The sequence below is a fragment of the Apodemus sylvaticus genome, chromosome 6 (genome assembly GCF_947179515.1).
Source record: "Apodemus sylvaticus chromosome 6, mApoSyl1.1, whole genome shotgun sequence".
In the NCBI taxonomy this organism is placed as follows: domain Eukaryota; kingdom Metazoa; phylum Chordata; class Mammalia; order Rodentia; family Muridae; genus Apodemus; species Apodemus sylvaticus.
In genome coordinates this window covers 2,226,609-2,241,230 of record NC_067477.1, presented here as the reverse complement: position 1 = coordinate 2,241,230, position 14,622 = coordinate 2,226,609, and the positions used below count along the sequence as shown (strand labels likewise).

Sequence of the window (14,622 nt, the reverse complement as noted above, 5' to 3'; positions counted from 1 at the left end):
CAGACCCACTTCCCAGCAGGTAACACCCACATACCCTTTCTGGCCTAAGTGTGTGACTTTCAGGTCAGGCCCGTACTTATTCTTGATCCACTTAATTCCCTGTTGCTGGGGATCGATCATCAGGGGCCAGCGCTCGCAGTGAGTTAGAATGGTGGCATTTTCAGTTGACATCCTGTCACTGGGTAGCCCTTCGTTATTCCAGGTGGCAATTGTAGCATCGTCTGTCAACATGGCAATCAAGTCCAGGCCTTCTGCTATTGGGATGGAAACCTTTGAAATCAAAGTTGAATGGGATCAGCTAGCAGAGTGGCAGAGGAGAAGGGCTGATTGTGGTAGACAAGAAAATGAGCCTGAAGCCAAGAGAAAATGAAGTCAGGGGAACACACATGAAATCTCTGCAGACTGCTCAAAGCCAGATGCGACTTGCATTGTGAAACTGACTGAACACAGACCTTTCAGAATCCTGTCAGCTGTGAATTCAGGAACTATTTTATTAACTGCATCCACCTTGCCTCCATTTTTGGAGTAGGTTAAGAATCTGTGCAGTTTGCTGAAACCACACCACTGTCACCAAAATGGGCAAGGTGGTAACCTTTACGGGATAAAGTCTTGTGCTCCCCATCCTGAGCCTTGGAATTTATTGCCACTTGCAGCATTTTTTTCTGACAGTTTTTCCCCTGTTTTCTTTAGAATCTCAGCCTTGCTCTCCCATCTCCTTGTTTTAGCCCAAACCTGCCTTTCCCAAGGCCAGCAGTTCTCAAACCCGGGCTGTCTGCCTATTACAGTCAAATGGGATCTTAAACAAATGGCAACTTTAGTCCAATGGTAACTCCAACTGACATTAATATATTTAAACAGTTCTTCTTTGTAGAAGAAGAAGTTCTTCTTCTTTATTCACTGTGAATATGTGCCAGAGAAGCATGGCCCAGGAACTAACTTCACTTAAGGGTTTTCTTAAGTGGAGACACTTCATATTCTGAGTACTCCCATCACTGAAAAAGGGGTATAGGAAAGGAGTGTAAAAAAAAGCACAGGAAGTGTTCAAAATTATCATGATTAAATTGTATTTTATGTAGCTACTTTAAACAAACTTACAGGAAATTTTATAGCACAGTATAAGAGAAGCTTTTATAGAAGAGTGCTTCTAAGCTGGTACAACCACTCTGAAAATCAGTCTGGCAGTTCCTCAGAAAATTGGGCATGACACTTCTGGAGGACCCTGCTATACCACTCCTGGGCATATACCCAGAGGATTCCCCAGCATGTAATAAGGATGCATGCTCCACTATGTTCATAGCAGCCCTATTTGTAATAGCCAGAAGCTGAAAAGAACCCAGATGTCCCTCAACAGAGGAATGGATAAAAAAAATGTGGTATATATACACAATGGAGTACTATTCAGCCATTAGAAACAATGAATTCATGAAATTCTTAGACAAATGGATGGAGCTGGAGAACATCATCCTAAGTGAGGTAACCCACTGTCAAAAGATCACTCATGGTATGCACTCACTGATAAGCGGATATTAGCCTAGAAGCTTGGAATACCAAAGACACAATTCACATATCAAATGATGTCCAAGAAGAAAGAAGGAGTGACCCCTAGTTCTGGAAAGGCTCAGTGCAGCAGTGTAGGGCAATACCAGAACAGGGAAGTGGGAAGGGGTGGATGGTGGAACAGGGGGATGGAAGAGGGCTTATGGGACTTTCGGGGAGTGGGGAGCCAGGAAATGGGAAATCATTTGAAATGTAAATAAAGAATATATCAAATAAAACAAAAGAGTGCTTCTTCTCTGAAGGTCATTCTGATTTGGCTTTCCGAGTTTTGCTATTAACTCTCAAGTTCCTGAATGCATAAAAGGGACCTATTCCCTGTCCATCCTAGCATCCTGGGGAGGCGGCCTGTGGAAGCAAGAAGATCATATGAATCTTCCTCTTTCTGTACTCATCTCTCTCCATGCGTGATATCACCATCTTAAGGGTAGGACTGCAGTTACCGCTCTTGATCTTAGAATACATGAAACCACTTTATCACCCATCTGACATTTCAATTCCAGTTCTCCAATTTTGTACCTCTCTTCCCTCTTCAGGGACCTTAACAGCCATAGACATCTAGGCTGTTACCCTACCATGGGTTTTGTTTCTCATTATGGTAAATTATACACCACATCAATGCCCACAGTCCAGTAGCAGTAAGTACTCATGGTATCACGGGGCTATCACCCACCTCCATCTACAGACCTTTCTCATCCTCCCAAACTGAATCTCATATCTATTCAGAACATCGCCCATTCCCTCTACCCCAGCTCCAGCATCTACCACTTCTGCATCTGTCATTTTGAATCTGACTTCTCTGCCTCACACAAGTAGATTCACACAGGACTTGTTCTTATGCCTGCATCATTTCAGTCAGAATCATGTCTGCTAGACTTATCCACACTTCAGATTTCCTATTTTATGTTGAATAATATTCTATTCTATGCCTATACCACATGGAAAAAATCCATTCACCTGTCACTGGATTTCTTCTACTTCTTGGTTTGTCATTAGTGAAGCTTCTAGGTACTTGAGCAATATGCTGGAGTCTCTGATTTTATTTCTTTGGGACATATCTTCATGAATAGGGTCATTAGGTCATAATTGTAAGTGTATACTTAATTTTGATGTATTTTACTTTATTTTATCTATTTTCAGCTAAACTCGGGTTTCTAGCTAGCCTAAAATATGTCTCTTATACTTTAATTTTCTTCTGCCAGTTCCATGAAGTCTCTGTTTCCTACACTTCTGGCTATCTGCCTGAAACCTTTGTGCCTGGCTGGATTCAGTATCCCTGTCTTCTCATGTCATGCTTAGACCTTAAGGCAAGCTTCATTATGATGACTATAGTCATGATAAATAAAGACTTCCATTCCTTTGGGGACCTCCAATAAAGTTCATTTCATTGTGCCTGATGGGAAATGGGGCATTAGAACATGTGTCTTTGTGAGTTTTGTCACTCAACTCTGCTCCTCTGTGTAATGTCATCTATATGACAGAATTATGGGGACACAACACATCTCCATATCAGAATGGCAGAATGATGCATCAATTCATCTACATTTCCCTTTAACTTCTAACATTCAGACTCTTATACCTGATGGGCTTCTGGGTTTGCTTCCTAGCACTGCAAAAAAAAGCAAGAGCTGCACTAAAGGAGAGAGTCATTCTGGGAGATGGGTTTTTCAGTTATATCTAGTGATGGATAAGCTTAACTGAAAGAGGAGTTGAGGACTGGATGAAGATGACTCAGCAGTTAAGAGCACTGACTGCTCTTCCAGAGGTCCTGAGTTCAAGTCCCAGAAACCACATGGTGGCTCACAACCATCTGTAATGAGATCTGAGGCCCTCTTCTGGTATGTCAGCTATAATGTGCTTATATGTAATAAATAAATAAATCTAGGAAGGAAGGATGGAAGGAAGGAAGGAAGGAAGGAAGGAAGGAAGGAAGGAAGGAAGGAAGGAAGGAAGGAAGGAAGGAAGGAGGACAGACAGAAAGACAGAAAGACAGAAAGAAAGAAGGCTGGGAGATGCAGGATATCCTCAGAGAAGATAATCCTAGGCAGAGGAGGAAGGCAGTGCAAAGGCCTGAGGTTGGACTACTTGGAACATCTATGAAGTGGATGGCAAGACATGAGCAGAAAAGGAGGGAAATCAGAGTGAGATCCAGTGTAACAATCAACAACCTATAAAAGTTTGAAGATTTTATAGAATGTTTGAATTTTCTTCTGAGTGCAATGGAGAAACATTCAAGGGATTTAAGAAAATGGGCATTTGTTTTTGAAAGCTCAGACTGGATATATTCAGAGGCACTTTAAGGGACAGACAACATATCCTAGAGTTGTAAAAAGGTGTTTGTGGGTTCTTATAGCAATCTAAGAGAACATGATGGCTTGGAGCAGCATGGCAGTACCAGAAGTAGCAGAAAGCACTCAACTCTCAATATATACAGTTTCCTGAATGAATTGGGTAGAAACGTGACATGAAAGGGAACATGGAAGTCACAGCAGGGAGCTGCCAATAAACACAGGAAAAGCTGAGTGGAAGAGGTTCTAGGGGAGTCAGGAGATCATACTACTACATCTGAGGCAACTTTCATATATTCAAACACAGGGGCTACATTGTCTGGGCTGGAGGCACACATTGGGAGGTCAGCAACATAAGGATGGTGTGTAATTACCTGGATAAATAATGAAGATGGTGCAAGTGGAAAGGGAAGTGGTTGGAGGTGAAAGCCCTGGGTGTCAATATCAACAGTATTAACAGTCAATAATAACAATATTAACAGTGTGGGGGTGGGAGTAGGAGAGTCAATGAAACCTAAGAGCTGACCAGCAGAGTAAGATCAGAGAGGGCGGTGTTTTGTAACCAAGTGAAGAAAGCATAGATGTGAGGAGTCTGTGGAGTGCTACTAATAGCCAAACTTAAAGAAAATGGCAACCTTAGTATTGTACATAACCTCTGACAAAGTAAATGTCGGGACACAAGCTTGTCTAGAGTGATCAGGAGGGCAAAAGAGTCTGCCCTCTAGGAATTCACACAGAAAGCAGAGTATATGAGCCTAAACAATGGTCATGGATAGACTAGCTGAGTTTCTACGATGTCATGTTGTAGATGTAAGTAACATCATATCCTTGCATGCTTTTGAGCACTAGTCTATTTTAGCTTTTGTGTCCCCTACAGAAGGACTTGGTTGTAATTCCATAGTTTTAGAATATATTTTAATGTATTGAAAGGCAAGGGTATCTTATGGTTCTATTTTAAAATTATCTTGGCTGTGCTTAAAGTATATCCTTCAACAATCATTAAGTCAAGTGAAAAAACAATTTTCCTTGGTGCTCTAACTTGAATCAAATTAAGTTTATTCATTAAATAAGCCAGGACTGATACATTTAGACTATCTACATATAATCTATATAGTAATATAAATTAAATATATAGTAAATAATAATACATATTAAAATAATATTATTGCTCAATCTATGTGCATTTCTGAGAATATTTGATGACAACCAATTCTCAATATTCCGGGGGAGAGTTTCTTCCATGGTTACCTTACCAATGTCTAGGTTGTCAATAATGACATGTTTGGTTTATAGATTTATAATTTACACAAACCATAATTGATAACCAGTTTGTGTCCAAACCAATAGATGGCATAGGATGTCCCCCAGGCAAACTGACAAACCAAAGACAGGCAGGAGATACCCACAAACAGATACCCAGAGCTCCTATATACTGAGGAGAGATACAGGAACTGCTAGAAAAAAAATTTCAGTTAAACAGTAGCATTGATGAGCTATCACAGCTTCTTCTGTTCCCACCACCATCTGACCATTGCCACCCAGCCATGACTACTGCACACTTCCATGATATGAGTTCCCACTTCACTGCAACTGAATCTGGAGAGAAGGGTGATAAGCAGCTGAGAAATGGTCATGTTTGGCTCCACAAGGACACGTACTTATTATATTTATATAGCATGTAGAGACAGGAGATTCTCTCCTCCCAGCAGAATCTCACTTTTCTCACAAAGTGTAAAGGAGAATCCTTTAGTTTAGCTATGCCCAGATATAAACGGGAGAAGACACTGGTCAATTTAATGTCTGTCTCTGTATGGTGACTTACAAAACACTAAAGACACAGAGCTGTGGTGACTGAAAACCACATGGGGTTTCCTGGGGGAGAATCTTTAGGTCACAGCTAAACAGGACTTCTGTGGAAATTAATACTTGTTAGCATATATCACTTGGACATTGTAGTTTTGCTTTGGTCACATATTTTAGAAGTTAATTTGGGCAAGTTAACTATAGAATCTTTATAATCTTTTCAAAACAGTTTGGTGTTTTTTTTCACAGACTCCCAGGTTTTGAATTAAATAGGACAAATAAAAACCAACTGATGTGGGATTTTCTAGAAGCAAAAATGACCTTAGACTAGCAGTTAAAGACCAGTTTTAAAACTAATATAGACAAGGCAAGTCTCTAGTGAGGAAAACATAAACAAATTTGGCACGTAAGTTTATTATCTCAGCACAAGTAAATGGTTATACCAGGAAGTCAATACTCAATAGCTTTCATGTTAGCAGTGAATTTCCTCATCCTAGGAGAATGGGAATTCTTTAATACTAATGTAGAATATAGAAAGAAGCATCAAAGAGGATACCTGTCAGTCTGCAGTAGTCCCAGGATGACCTGGACAAACACAAGAAGAGTCAAACATGGAGAAGACAAGGTGAAGAAGATAAAAAGATAAGAGGAGAACCAGACAATGACCACTTTAGAAACTCAGAATGACCTAAGAAGTAGTCAAAATCAGCAGACTGATTCATGCAGATCCTTGATGATATTTAAAGACCAACCTTGAAATTTAAATAATAACATATATAATCTCATGAAAGAATTCTTCACTATAAAAGCAAGTTTTAAGATTATAGGTGTAGGAAATAATTTAGTTACAATGGGATTTTTTCATGAAAACTATGAATTATATGCCTTTAGCGATGAGCTTCCCCTAAAATATTGATTTCCTTTACATCACTGACTTTCCATTGGCATGCACATAGTTGTGAGAAGAGCTACTGTACATGTAATTGCCTTGTGGGGACATCCACACACAGAGGGTTGAGGATGTCTTGACATGCTAGTGAAGGGTGCGTAGACTGAAGGGCAGCTTCACCAATCACAGTTGTGCTGTCACAAGAAGTCTGTGGTCTGGACATTAGGTGGGCTGACTTTCTGCTCTGATAATCATTTAAAATTTTTGCTCCTCTCTTTTCTCAACCACACATGGGAGATCTTAAGCCAAAGAATTTCGAATATTTCAGCTCTTTGATTTTATGTTGTCTATGGATTTCACGGTTCAAATGTATGTTAAGCTTTTTTTAAATGTCATTTTACAAAATGCTGCACTTTAGTTTGAAAGTAATCTTGAAAAAATCCTTAGTAAATATCAACATTAGAAAGAAATCAGACCACTGCATGCTGTTCAATAATCTGACTTAGCTTCCTATTGTCTTGTGAAATGTGCCTTCTAACCACAAGTCTATATTCTTTTCACCTCCAGGTACAAACCACTATTAAAATGAGATAAACAGAACAAGATGGTAGATATATCATTACAGAGGTACTAGGTACCCTGGCATACATACAGTGACCACTAATGGAATTCCTTTGCAACACTTTCCTCATGTTGACAGAGTGAAAGATGGGCCTCACCTTCTGCTGAAGAAACGGAATCCACTTGCAGTCTACCAGTTCCTGGCGATACTGTCTTGTGAAGGACCCAATGTAAGACACAAACGCAGCTGTGAGTAGCACATCTCCACACAGTGTCTTCTCTTGAGTTTCAAAGGACTTAATGGACTGACCCCATCGAATCTTCTCTGACTGAAGGATAAAATTACCCATATGTAATTACAGGGTGAGCGTCAACTTGCAAACGCTTAATGCAATTACCTGACAACACAGTTCAGGGCTATGGCCTCCTGCACCATCTCTGGGGGAAGAGAGTAGAACTGGGTAGAGCAACTGCTATAATCTTTTGCATGTCTGAAACCCATCATCACCACACAGTTCTCCCACTCTCTCCATCCAAGTTCAGCATCACATGACATGAGCTCATTCACATCTTGGTTTCTCCGTGGTGCTAACTCTTTAATCATGATGGGGGCCCTCTTAACAGGTCAATCAATTGCTTCCCTCTCCCTCTGGGAGAATAGAGCTAAGACTCTTGCTGCAAGTGAGTGATGTTAGGAATTTATGTTTAAAAAAAAATCTCACTCTGCAAAGCTGCCTGGTATCTAATTTGCTATACTTCCACTTCAGACTCCCCAGTGCTGACATTCCCATGGCTGTGTAACACCAAGTTCAACTGCAAGGATCCATGGTTAGCCTTTATTCTTGCCCCCTTTCTTTTGGCTAACGGCAATATACTGCCTAAACCAACATTTTTTTTCTTAATATATTGGCTATGGGCTGACCAGACAAAGAAAACTGCCAAACATCATTCATGTTAATTAATTGAAACATAAAGCTTAAATAACCACTTATTCTGAATTCTGTTAATTAAAGAATGATTTCAGTAGTAACCAAATTCAGGCCATTTTTCTAGTATAATCATTAAATCGGTGGAGGGAGCTCTGAGTCATGTTAAATGATGGGAATCAGGACCTAGCTGGCCTCAGTGACAATACGATCAGAAACTGGGTTGAACTCCTTCTATTTAGTGGGCTGGTCATTTAAAATGTGATTTACAGGTTAAGTATGTAGAGCCCTTAATATTGGATTTGTATAAAACTGCGATAAATACATATGGATTGCCTGAACTGCAGAGTAGTTCACTAATCACCCCATTTTGAGGCATGTTTAAAATTAATATAACATTCTTAAGACATGAAAATTAATAGGAGCCAAAAAATCAGCTATTTAGTAGGATAAGGAAAGAGAATACTAAGACTCTCCCTTCCTTTCAGGGCAGAAAATGCCACAGGAAACATAAGTAACAGATGACACAAAACTGAGAATATCAGCTTCTTGTAAACTATAAGAACATGTGTGGGCATGTCCCAGAACTGTTCATAAGAGTATCCCAGACATGAGTGGACAGTTTCCACAGCCAGTCAATGGTCTCCATTACCATCCCAGCTACACTGTCAAAGACAGGAAGGCCAGCACTTAGATCTCTTTCTAGAATTCATTACTTCCCTTTCTCAGCCACAGACAATACATCTGGTATGCTCAGGATGACCCCACTCATCTAGCCCCCATCTGTGTTGTGGCTTTGTAAATGATAATAAAGTGTACCTACCTCATTCTCCAAAATACCTCTGGACTTGAAGATTTACTAAACACAGACTTATTGGCTGTTGAGAGCGTCAATAATTTCATCCCACCACCCCTGCAGCATAAATCATTACTGACACTGGCTAACAAGGGTTTAAGAGTTGGAACTTGTCCTGTAATAAATTTCCGGACAGTTAAAAATCACTATAATTTTATTCTAATGCATTATAGATTGCCTGTAATGTCATCCTGGCTGGGGTGACCCATTTCTAATTTTGAACAGCTGTTCAGCTCAGGAGTTAGTTAATGATTAAATATAAATTGCCTGATTTATTAGTCTGAATGGCTGAGCTTCCAGGTCAATGCTATACAGAGAAAATCATCAGTCTTGATGCTTTTTAGAAGTTAACTGTCTCCTCTTCTAGTCAGAAAGAATTTATCCTCACAGGAAAAGAACTGACATGTTCAATTAATCCTTCAAAAAAATATTTTTCCTACTTAACAATATACAAGCTTACCCCCTCTTCTCTTCTTATTGTCTAAATTAGTGTAAGTTCAGGCTTCATGAGAATATCCCTGTGAATTAGCAATACTGGGAAAAGCCTGCTTCCATCATAATAGAATCTTTAAGTATCTCAGAAGCAGTCTAATTATGTGACATTTTTAAATGTACCTTGCAAATGGTAAACACTTCAACTACTTAAATCTTACCACATTAAGTGGAAATAGCTATAAGGACTAGTTATCTTCCTCAACTAACATGAAGAGTCTTCAAAGAGCTCTCTCTCTCTCTCTCTCTCTCTCTCTCTCTCTCTCTCTCCATTCATTCAACAAATATCTATTGATGACTTGTCGCTGCCTGGAATCAAGTAGTTCAAAATATATGAAGCTCCTATAGTCAAAAAGTTTATGTTTATATTTAGAGAAAAAGAAACGCACAAAACCATATATGTATGCACCCCCCCTTCACACACACACACACACACACACACACACACACACACACAACTCTGGGAACATCATGGAAGATTGGGCAGAAAGACTATAACAGTCAAAAGTCAGGGAGGATCCAGGCCCAACAGTATCTTCTGGATATGACGATCCTTGTAGTCATGAACTCATAGCAGCCATGGTTGCCAGTACAAGATCTGAGCAAGATCAAGCCAGTTAGCACTCAGCAAGAATAGTGGAGGGGCTCACAAGGTTCCACCCCTCATGGAGGAGCTTTTGGAAAGTGAGAACTGCTGAGGGTGGAAGAGTTAGCTTTTGCTTTATCTGTATAGTCCATGGTAGGCTAGTTGTGATCCAGTGAATGGCCCTACGCCTGTGCACCTATGGCCATTACTGAGAGGACTCAGTGTGTAATAAAACAAAAAGAGGAGAAGACAAAGTTGGGAAGATGTTGGGGAAGGGTCCGTAGGTAGTTGGAGTGGATATGACCTAAACACCCTACATTCATACATGAAGCTGCCAGAGTAAAAAGGAATGTACCTTGTCACATGTGGGCATCTCTGCTATGAGACACTATGAGAAAGTATAGTACAGAGGAAGCAAAGAGCAATATTGAGCTCTGTGAGCGAGTGAGTGTGTGTGTGTTTGTGTGTGTGTGTATGAGTGCGAGTTTGAATAGGGCAAGCTGGAATACATGGACACACCAAGGTCTGAGAGAGACATACGCTGAAAAGAACTTTTGGAAAAGAATTAAGGAGTCAGTCATCTGTAGTATGGACCTATGTAGGCCTTGAGGAGGAAAAGGCCAAAAGCCACAGGTAGAGTCTCCAAGGAAGACCAAGGAGGGTATGGTAACACAGCAGGAGAATCATGGAAGCATCCAGGGGCCAAGTCACTTAAGCCTTCGGAGAGTGCTTTGAGCAAGGTAATTAGCTACTAGAGAGAGCTCAGGCAAAGTGGGGGGCTGGCTGAACCTTTATACTGCTTCTCAACTGCAGGGAGAGACACAGACCTCAGTGAGCAATGAGGAACATGGGACGTACTCCAGGGAGATGCTGGCGATGAGGACCAGCAACGAAGGTGAGAAGCAGTAAGATTGACTTCCACAGCAAAACCATAGACTCTCCAACGAATTGGCTGTTCGTGAGATGCCATAAGGAACTAAGGCCAATCCAAAGCTTAAAAGGTTTTGTGCAGAAGCACAAGATGAGAATGCTGAGACTGAGGGTGTATACAGGAGAACCTTGTGCTCACACTGTAACATGAGCTTCAGAAGCTTGGTGTGCTAAAGTTGTAGCAACTTTAAATTGGATTTTAGAAGAGTATAAGGTTGGTGTGGTAGCTCATGCTTGAAATATCAGTATTTAGGAAGCTGAGGCAGGAGGATCACCATGAACCAGAAGCCCATCTCAGTTACACTGTAAGGCTAGCCTGGGCTGGAGAGTTAGACTATTTCAGAAGTGTGTGTATAGGTGTGTGGGGGCAGGGAAGTGTGTGTTTGGGTGTGTTTGGGTGTTGTGGGCAGAGCAGCTAGCCTAATACAGTCATAAGAAACCAGGCCACTGTGGATTCCTGCTCCCTCAGATCATTTTTCGTGCTGAGAGCCTAGTTTTGAATAAGATAACCAAGTGTCCAACCCCTTATAATATAGACTGTTATTGAGTGAGCCAGCAATAATTCGATCTCTTAGCTTTTTGGCCTATTTTGCAGTTAGGAGTGACCAATCTAGTTCTGTAAATACATTTAAGTGGGAGTTTGCCAGACCCCTTTCCAGGAAAGCTAGGTGTTTTATAAAGAAGAGAAAATCTTATATACCTATTCTTTCTTTCTCTATTTATGAATTTAAAATTGTAGTGCATATCCTCAGCAAAAAGGAAATGTTCAGAGGAGTAGGCAATAGACTGTAACAGCTATCTTGGGGCAGGAGGCAAAAATCATAAGGGTTACTAGTCACATTCCTGGCACGGAGAAGAAGGGAAAGAGAGAAGTATCTCACCATTAATCACCTTAGTGACTTACCATTGTCTGCCATTGGTAATTTAAAAAATATGTTTAAGTAACTAAAAATCAAGTTTTCTATCAATGCATTCCAATGACTGCTATATACTTCCTATTTAAACACATCTTTATTAATATGGTGTTTTAGTCAGGCTTTCTATTCCTGCACAAAACATCATGACCAAGAAGCAAGTTGGGGAGGAAAGGGTTTATTCAGCTTACACTTCCATATATATCCATCAATGGAAGTCAGGACTGGAACTCAAGCAGGTCAAGAACAGGAGCTGATGTTAACTTGCTGACTTGCCTCCTCTGCCTTGGTCAGCTTGCTTTCTTATAGAACCGAAGACTACCAGCCCCAAATGGGCCTTCCCTCCTTGATCACTAATTGAGGAAATGCCTTACAGCTGGATCTCATGGAGGCATTTCTTCAACTGAAGCTCCTTTCTCTGTGTTAACTCCAGCTTGTGTCAAGTTGACACACAAAACCAGCTAGTACAATTGACTCCTTGTCAACTTAACACACAAACACATCACCATTAAGCCTCAACCCTTACTTTCTTATTCGTCCCCAAGATCTAAATAACTTTAAAAGCCCTACAGTCTTTACAAATTCTTACATATTAAAACTTCAATCCCTTTAAAGTATCCAATCTCTTTTAAAACCTAAAGTCTTTTTTACAATTAGAAGTATCTTAACTGTGGGCTCCACTAAAATACTTTCTTCCTTAAAGAGGGAAAAATATCAGGGTCCAGTCACAATCAAAAGAAATATCAAACCCAAATGTCCAGTATCTGGGATCCACTCATAATCTTCTAGGATCCTCCAAGGGCTTAGATCACCTCCCCATCTCTGCTCTTTCTAGCACACAGCTTGTCTTCTAGTCTCCAGTTGTCTGTACTCCTGCTGCTGTTGCTCTGGTGGTCATCTCATGGTATTGGCATCTCCAAAACACTGCTATCTTCTGCTACAACTAGGCTTCACCAATAGCATCTCATAAGCTCTCTTCATGTGCCAAGCCTCAATTCCTTTGCATGACCCCTTCATTCCTGGGTCATCAACTACAACTGAGGCTGCACCTTTATGTACAGAGCCATATTGGGGTGTCATGCCACCTGGTAGGAACTTGACATTAATCAAGGTGAACTTCCTCTCCCAGCCTTTGTTGAGTAGGGATTCCTGTGCTAGCCAGGATCCTGCTCCACCTAAAGTGGAGTGCTCAGAGGGAAAGTGAAGTTCTTCCAGGTCTAAGAATTCCTGAATTAAGCAGGTGACCCACCCAGCTACGCAAGGATGGAGCCAACACCCAATGAACAGCCAGACCAGTTCCCCAGAATACACCGCAGAATTTGGGGGGAGGGACTCACCCCAAACCCTTAAATTGTCAGACTCCAATTAAACTTTGGGGCCTGGATCAGCAATTGCATTGTCCTGGCCTTCATTCTTTTTCTCTGTCTTTCCATCTATCCCCAGCTTCTCTTCTAGGGACCCAGTTCACTGTGGCTGCGGGCAGTTACACTTCACTAATGGCCTTCTGTGGCCTCTCACAGTGCTGAGCCTCAGCTGCTCTCAAAAACAGTACAACCTGGTGACTCTTACACATCACCAAGCCCAGCCATAGCACAAGGTCCAGCCTTGGCTATCTCTGGAACACAGCCTCTGTGCTCTCAGAACACTTCCCAGAAGGTTTCACCTCAATGATGGTGGTCTCTTCTTAATCACCACTAATTTCTTAGCTCCAGCTAACCAGCATCAATAGTCCCAGTAATGCAAAGTTTTCGCTTTAGTAGTTCTGGTATCTTGTTAATCACAGCTGATTCTTCAGCTCCAGCTAACCAAAACCACAGAATCTTCACAATCAAAATAGCAACAGCCCTGATAAGAATCTTTAATCTTCCCTCTGAAAGTACACAAGCCAGGCCTCCATCTTCTGCACTGTTCTCAACATTGTCTTCCAAGCTCCTATACTCGTATATAATATTCGACAGAGCTCTTAACACCCAATGTATCTTCTAGCCCAAAGTTCCAAAATCCTTCTACAGTCCTTCCCAATGCAGGGTCAGGATGTTACAGGAATACGCCACTCCTGGTACAAATTTGTCTTAATCAGGGTTTCTATTCCTGCACAAAACATCATGACCAAGAAGCAAGTTGGGGAGGAAAGGGTTTATTTAGCTTACACTAAAGGGTTTATGTTGCTGTTCATCACCAAAGGAAGTCAGGACTGGAACTCAAGCAGGTCAGTAAGCAGGAGCTGATGTTACTTACTGGCTTGCTTCTTTTGCCTTGCTCAGCTTGCTTTCTTATAGAACCCAAGACTACCAGCCCAGGGATGGCACCACCCAAAATGGGCCCTCCTTCCTTGATCACTAATTGAGAAAATACCATGAGCTAGATCTCATGGAGGCATTTCCTCAACTGAAGCTCCTTTTGCTGTGATAGCTCCATCCTGAGTTATAACAGTCATTCTGAAGCTGTGGAGCTCCATGTTGAATTTACAGTAATGAGAAGTCATGAACACAAGTATAAAGCTCATTGTTCAGTTCTAACTCTGTCACAGATCTTTGTTTTCCTATTTTCTTTCCTTCCTTTCTTTCTTTCTTTTGGTGGTAGAAAATACTGAAAATATAAAATCCAGTATCTGTTTTGACATGGATATATATATATATATATATATATATATATATGTGTGTGTGTGTGTGTGTGTGTGTGTGTGTGTGTGTGTGTATATACACATGTATATATATATATGTACATATATATATATATATATATATATATATATATATATATATATATATGTGTGTGTGTGTGTGTGTGTGTGTGTGTGTGTGTGTGCATAACTGGTCATTT

At 40.8% G+C, this 14,622-nt stretch overlaps 1 protein-coding gene across 1 annotated transcript in view; it reads right to left on the bottom strand.

The window, feature by feature from the left end:
• Dnah11 (dynein axonemal heavy chain 11) overlaps positions 1-14,622 on the bottom strand; it is a 297,877-nt gene that overhangs the window by 67,140 nt on the left and 216,115 nt on the right. Inside the window, exons 63-64 of the mRNA XM_052184825.1 lie at positions 7,254-7,424; positions 35-270 (exon numbers count right to left, since the gene is read on the bottom strand). Of these exons, the coding sequence (XP_052040785.1) occupies positions 35-270; positions 7,254-7,424 (407 nt within the window). The remainder of the gene's footprint in view (positions 1-34; positions 271-7,253; positions 7,425-14,622) is intronic.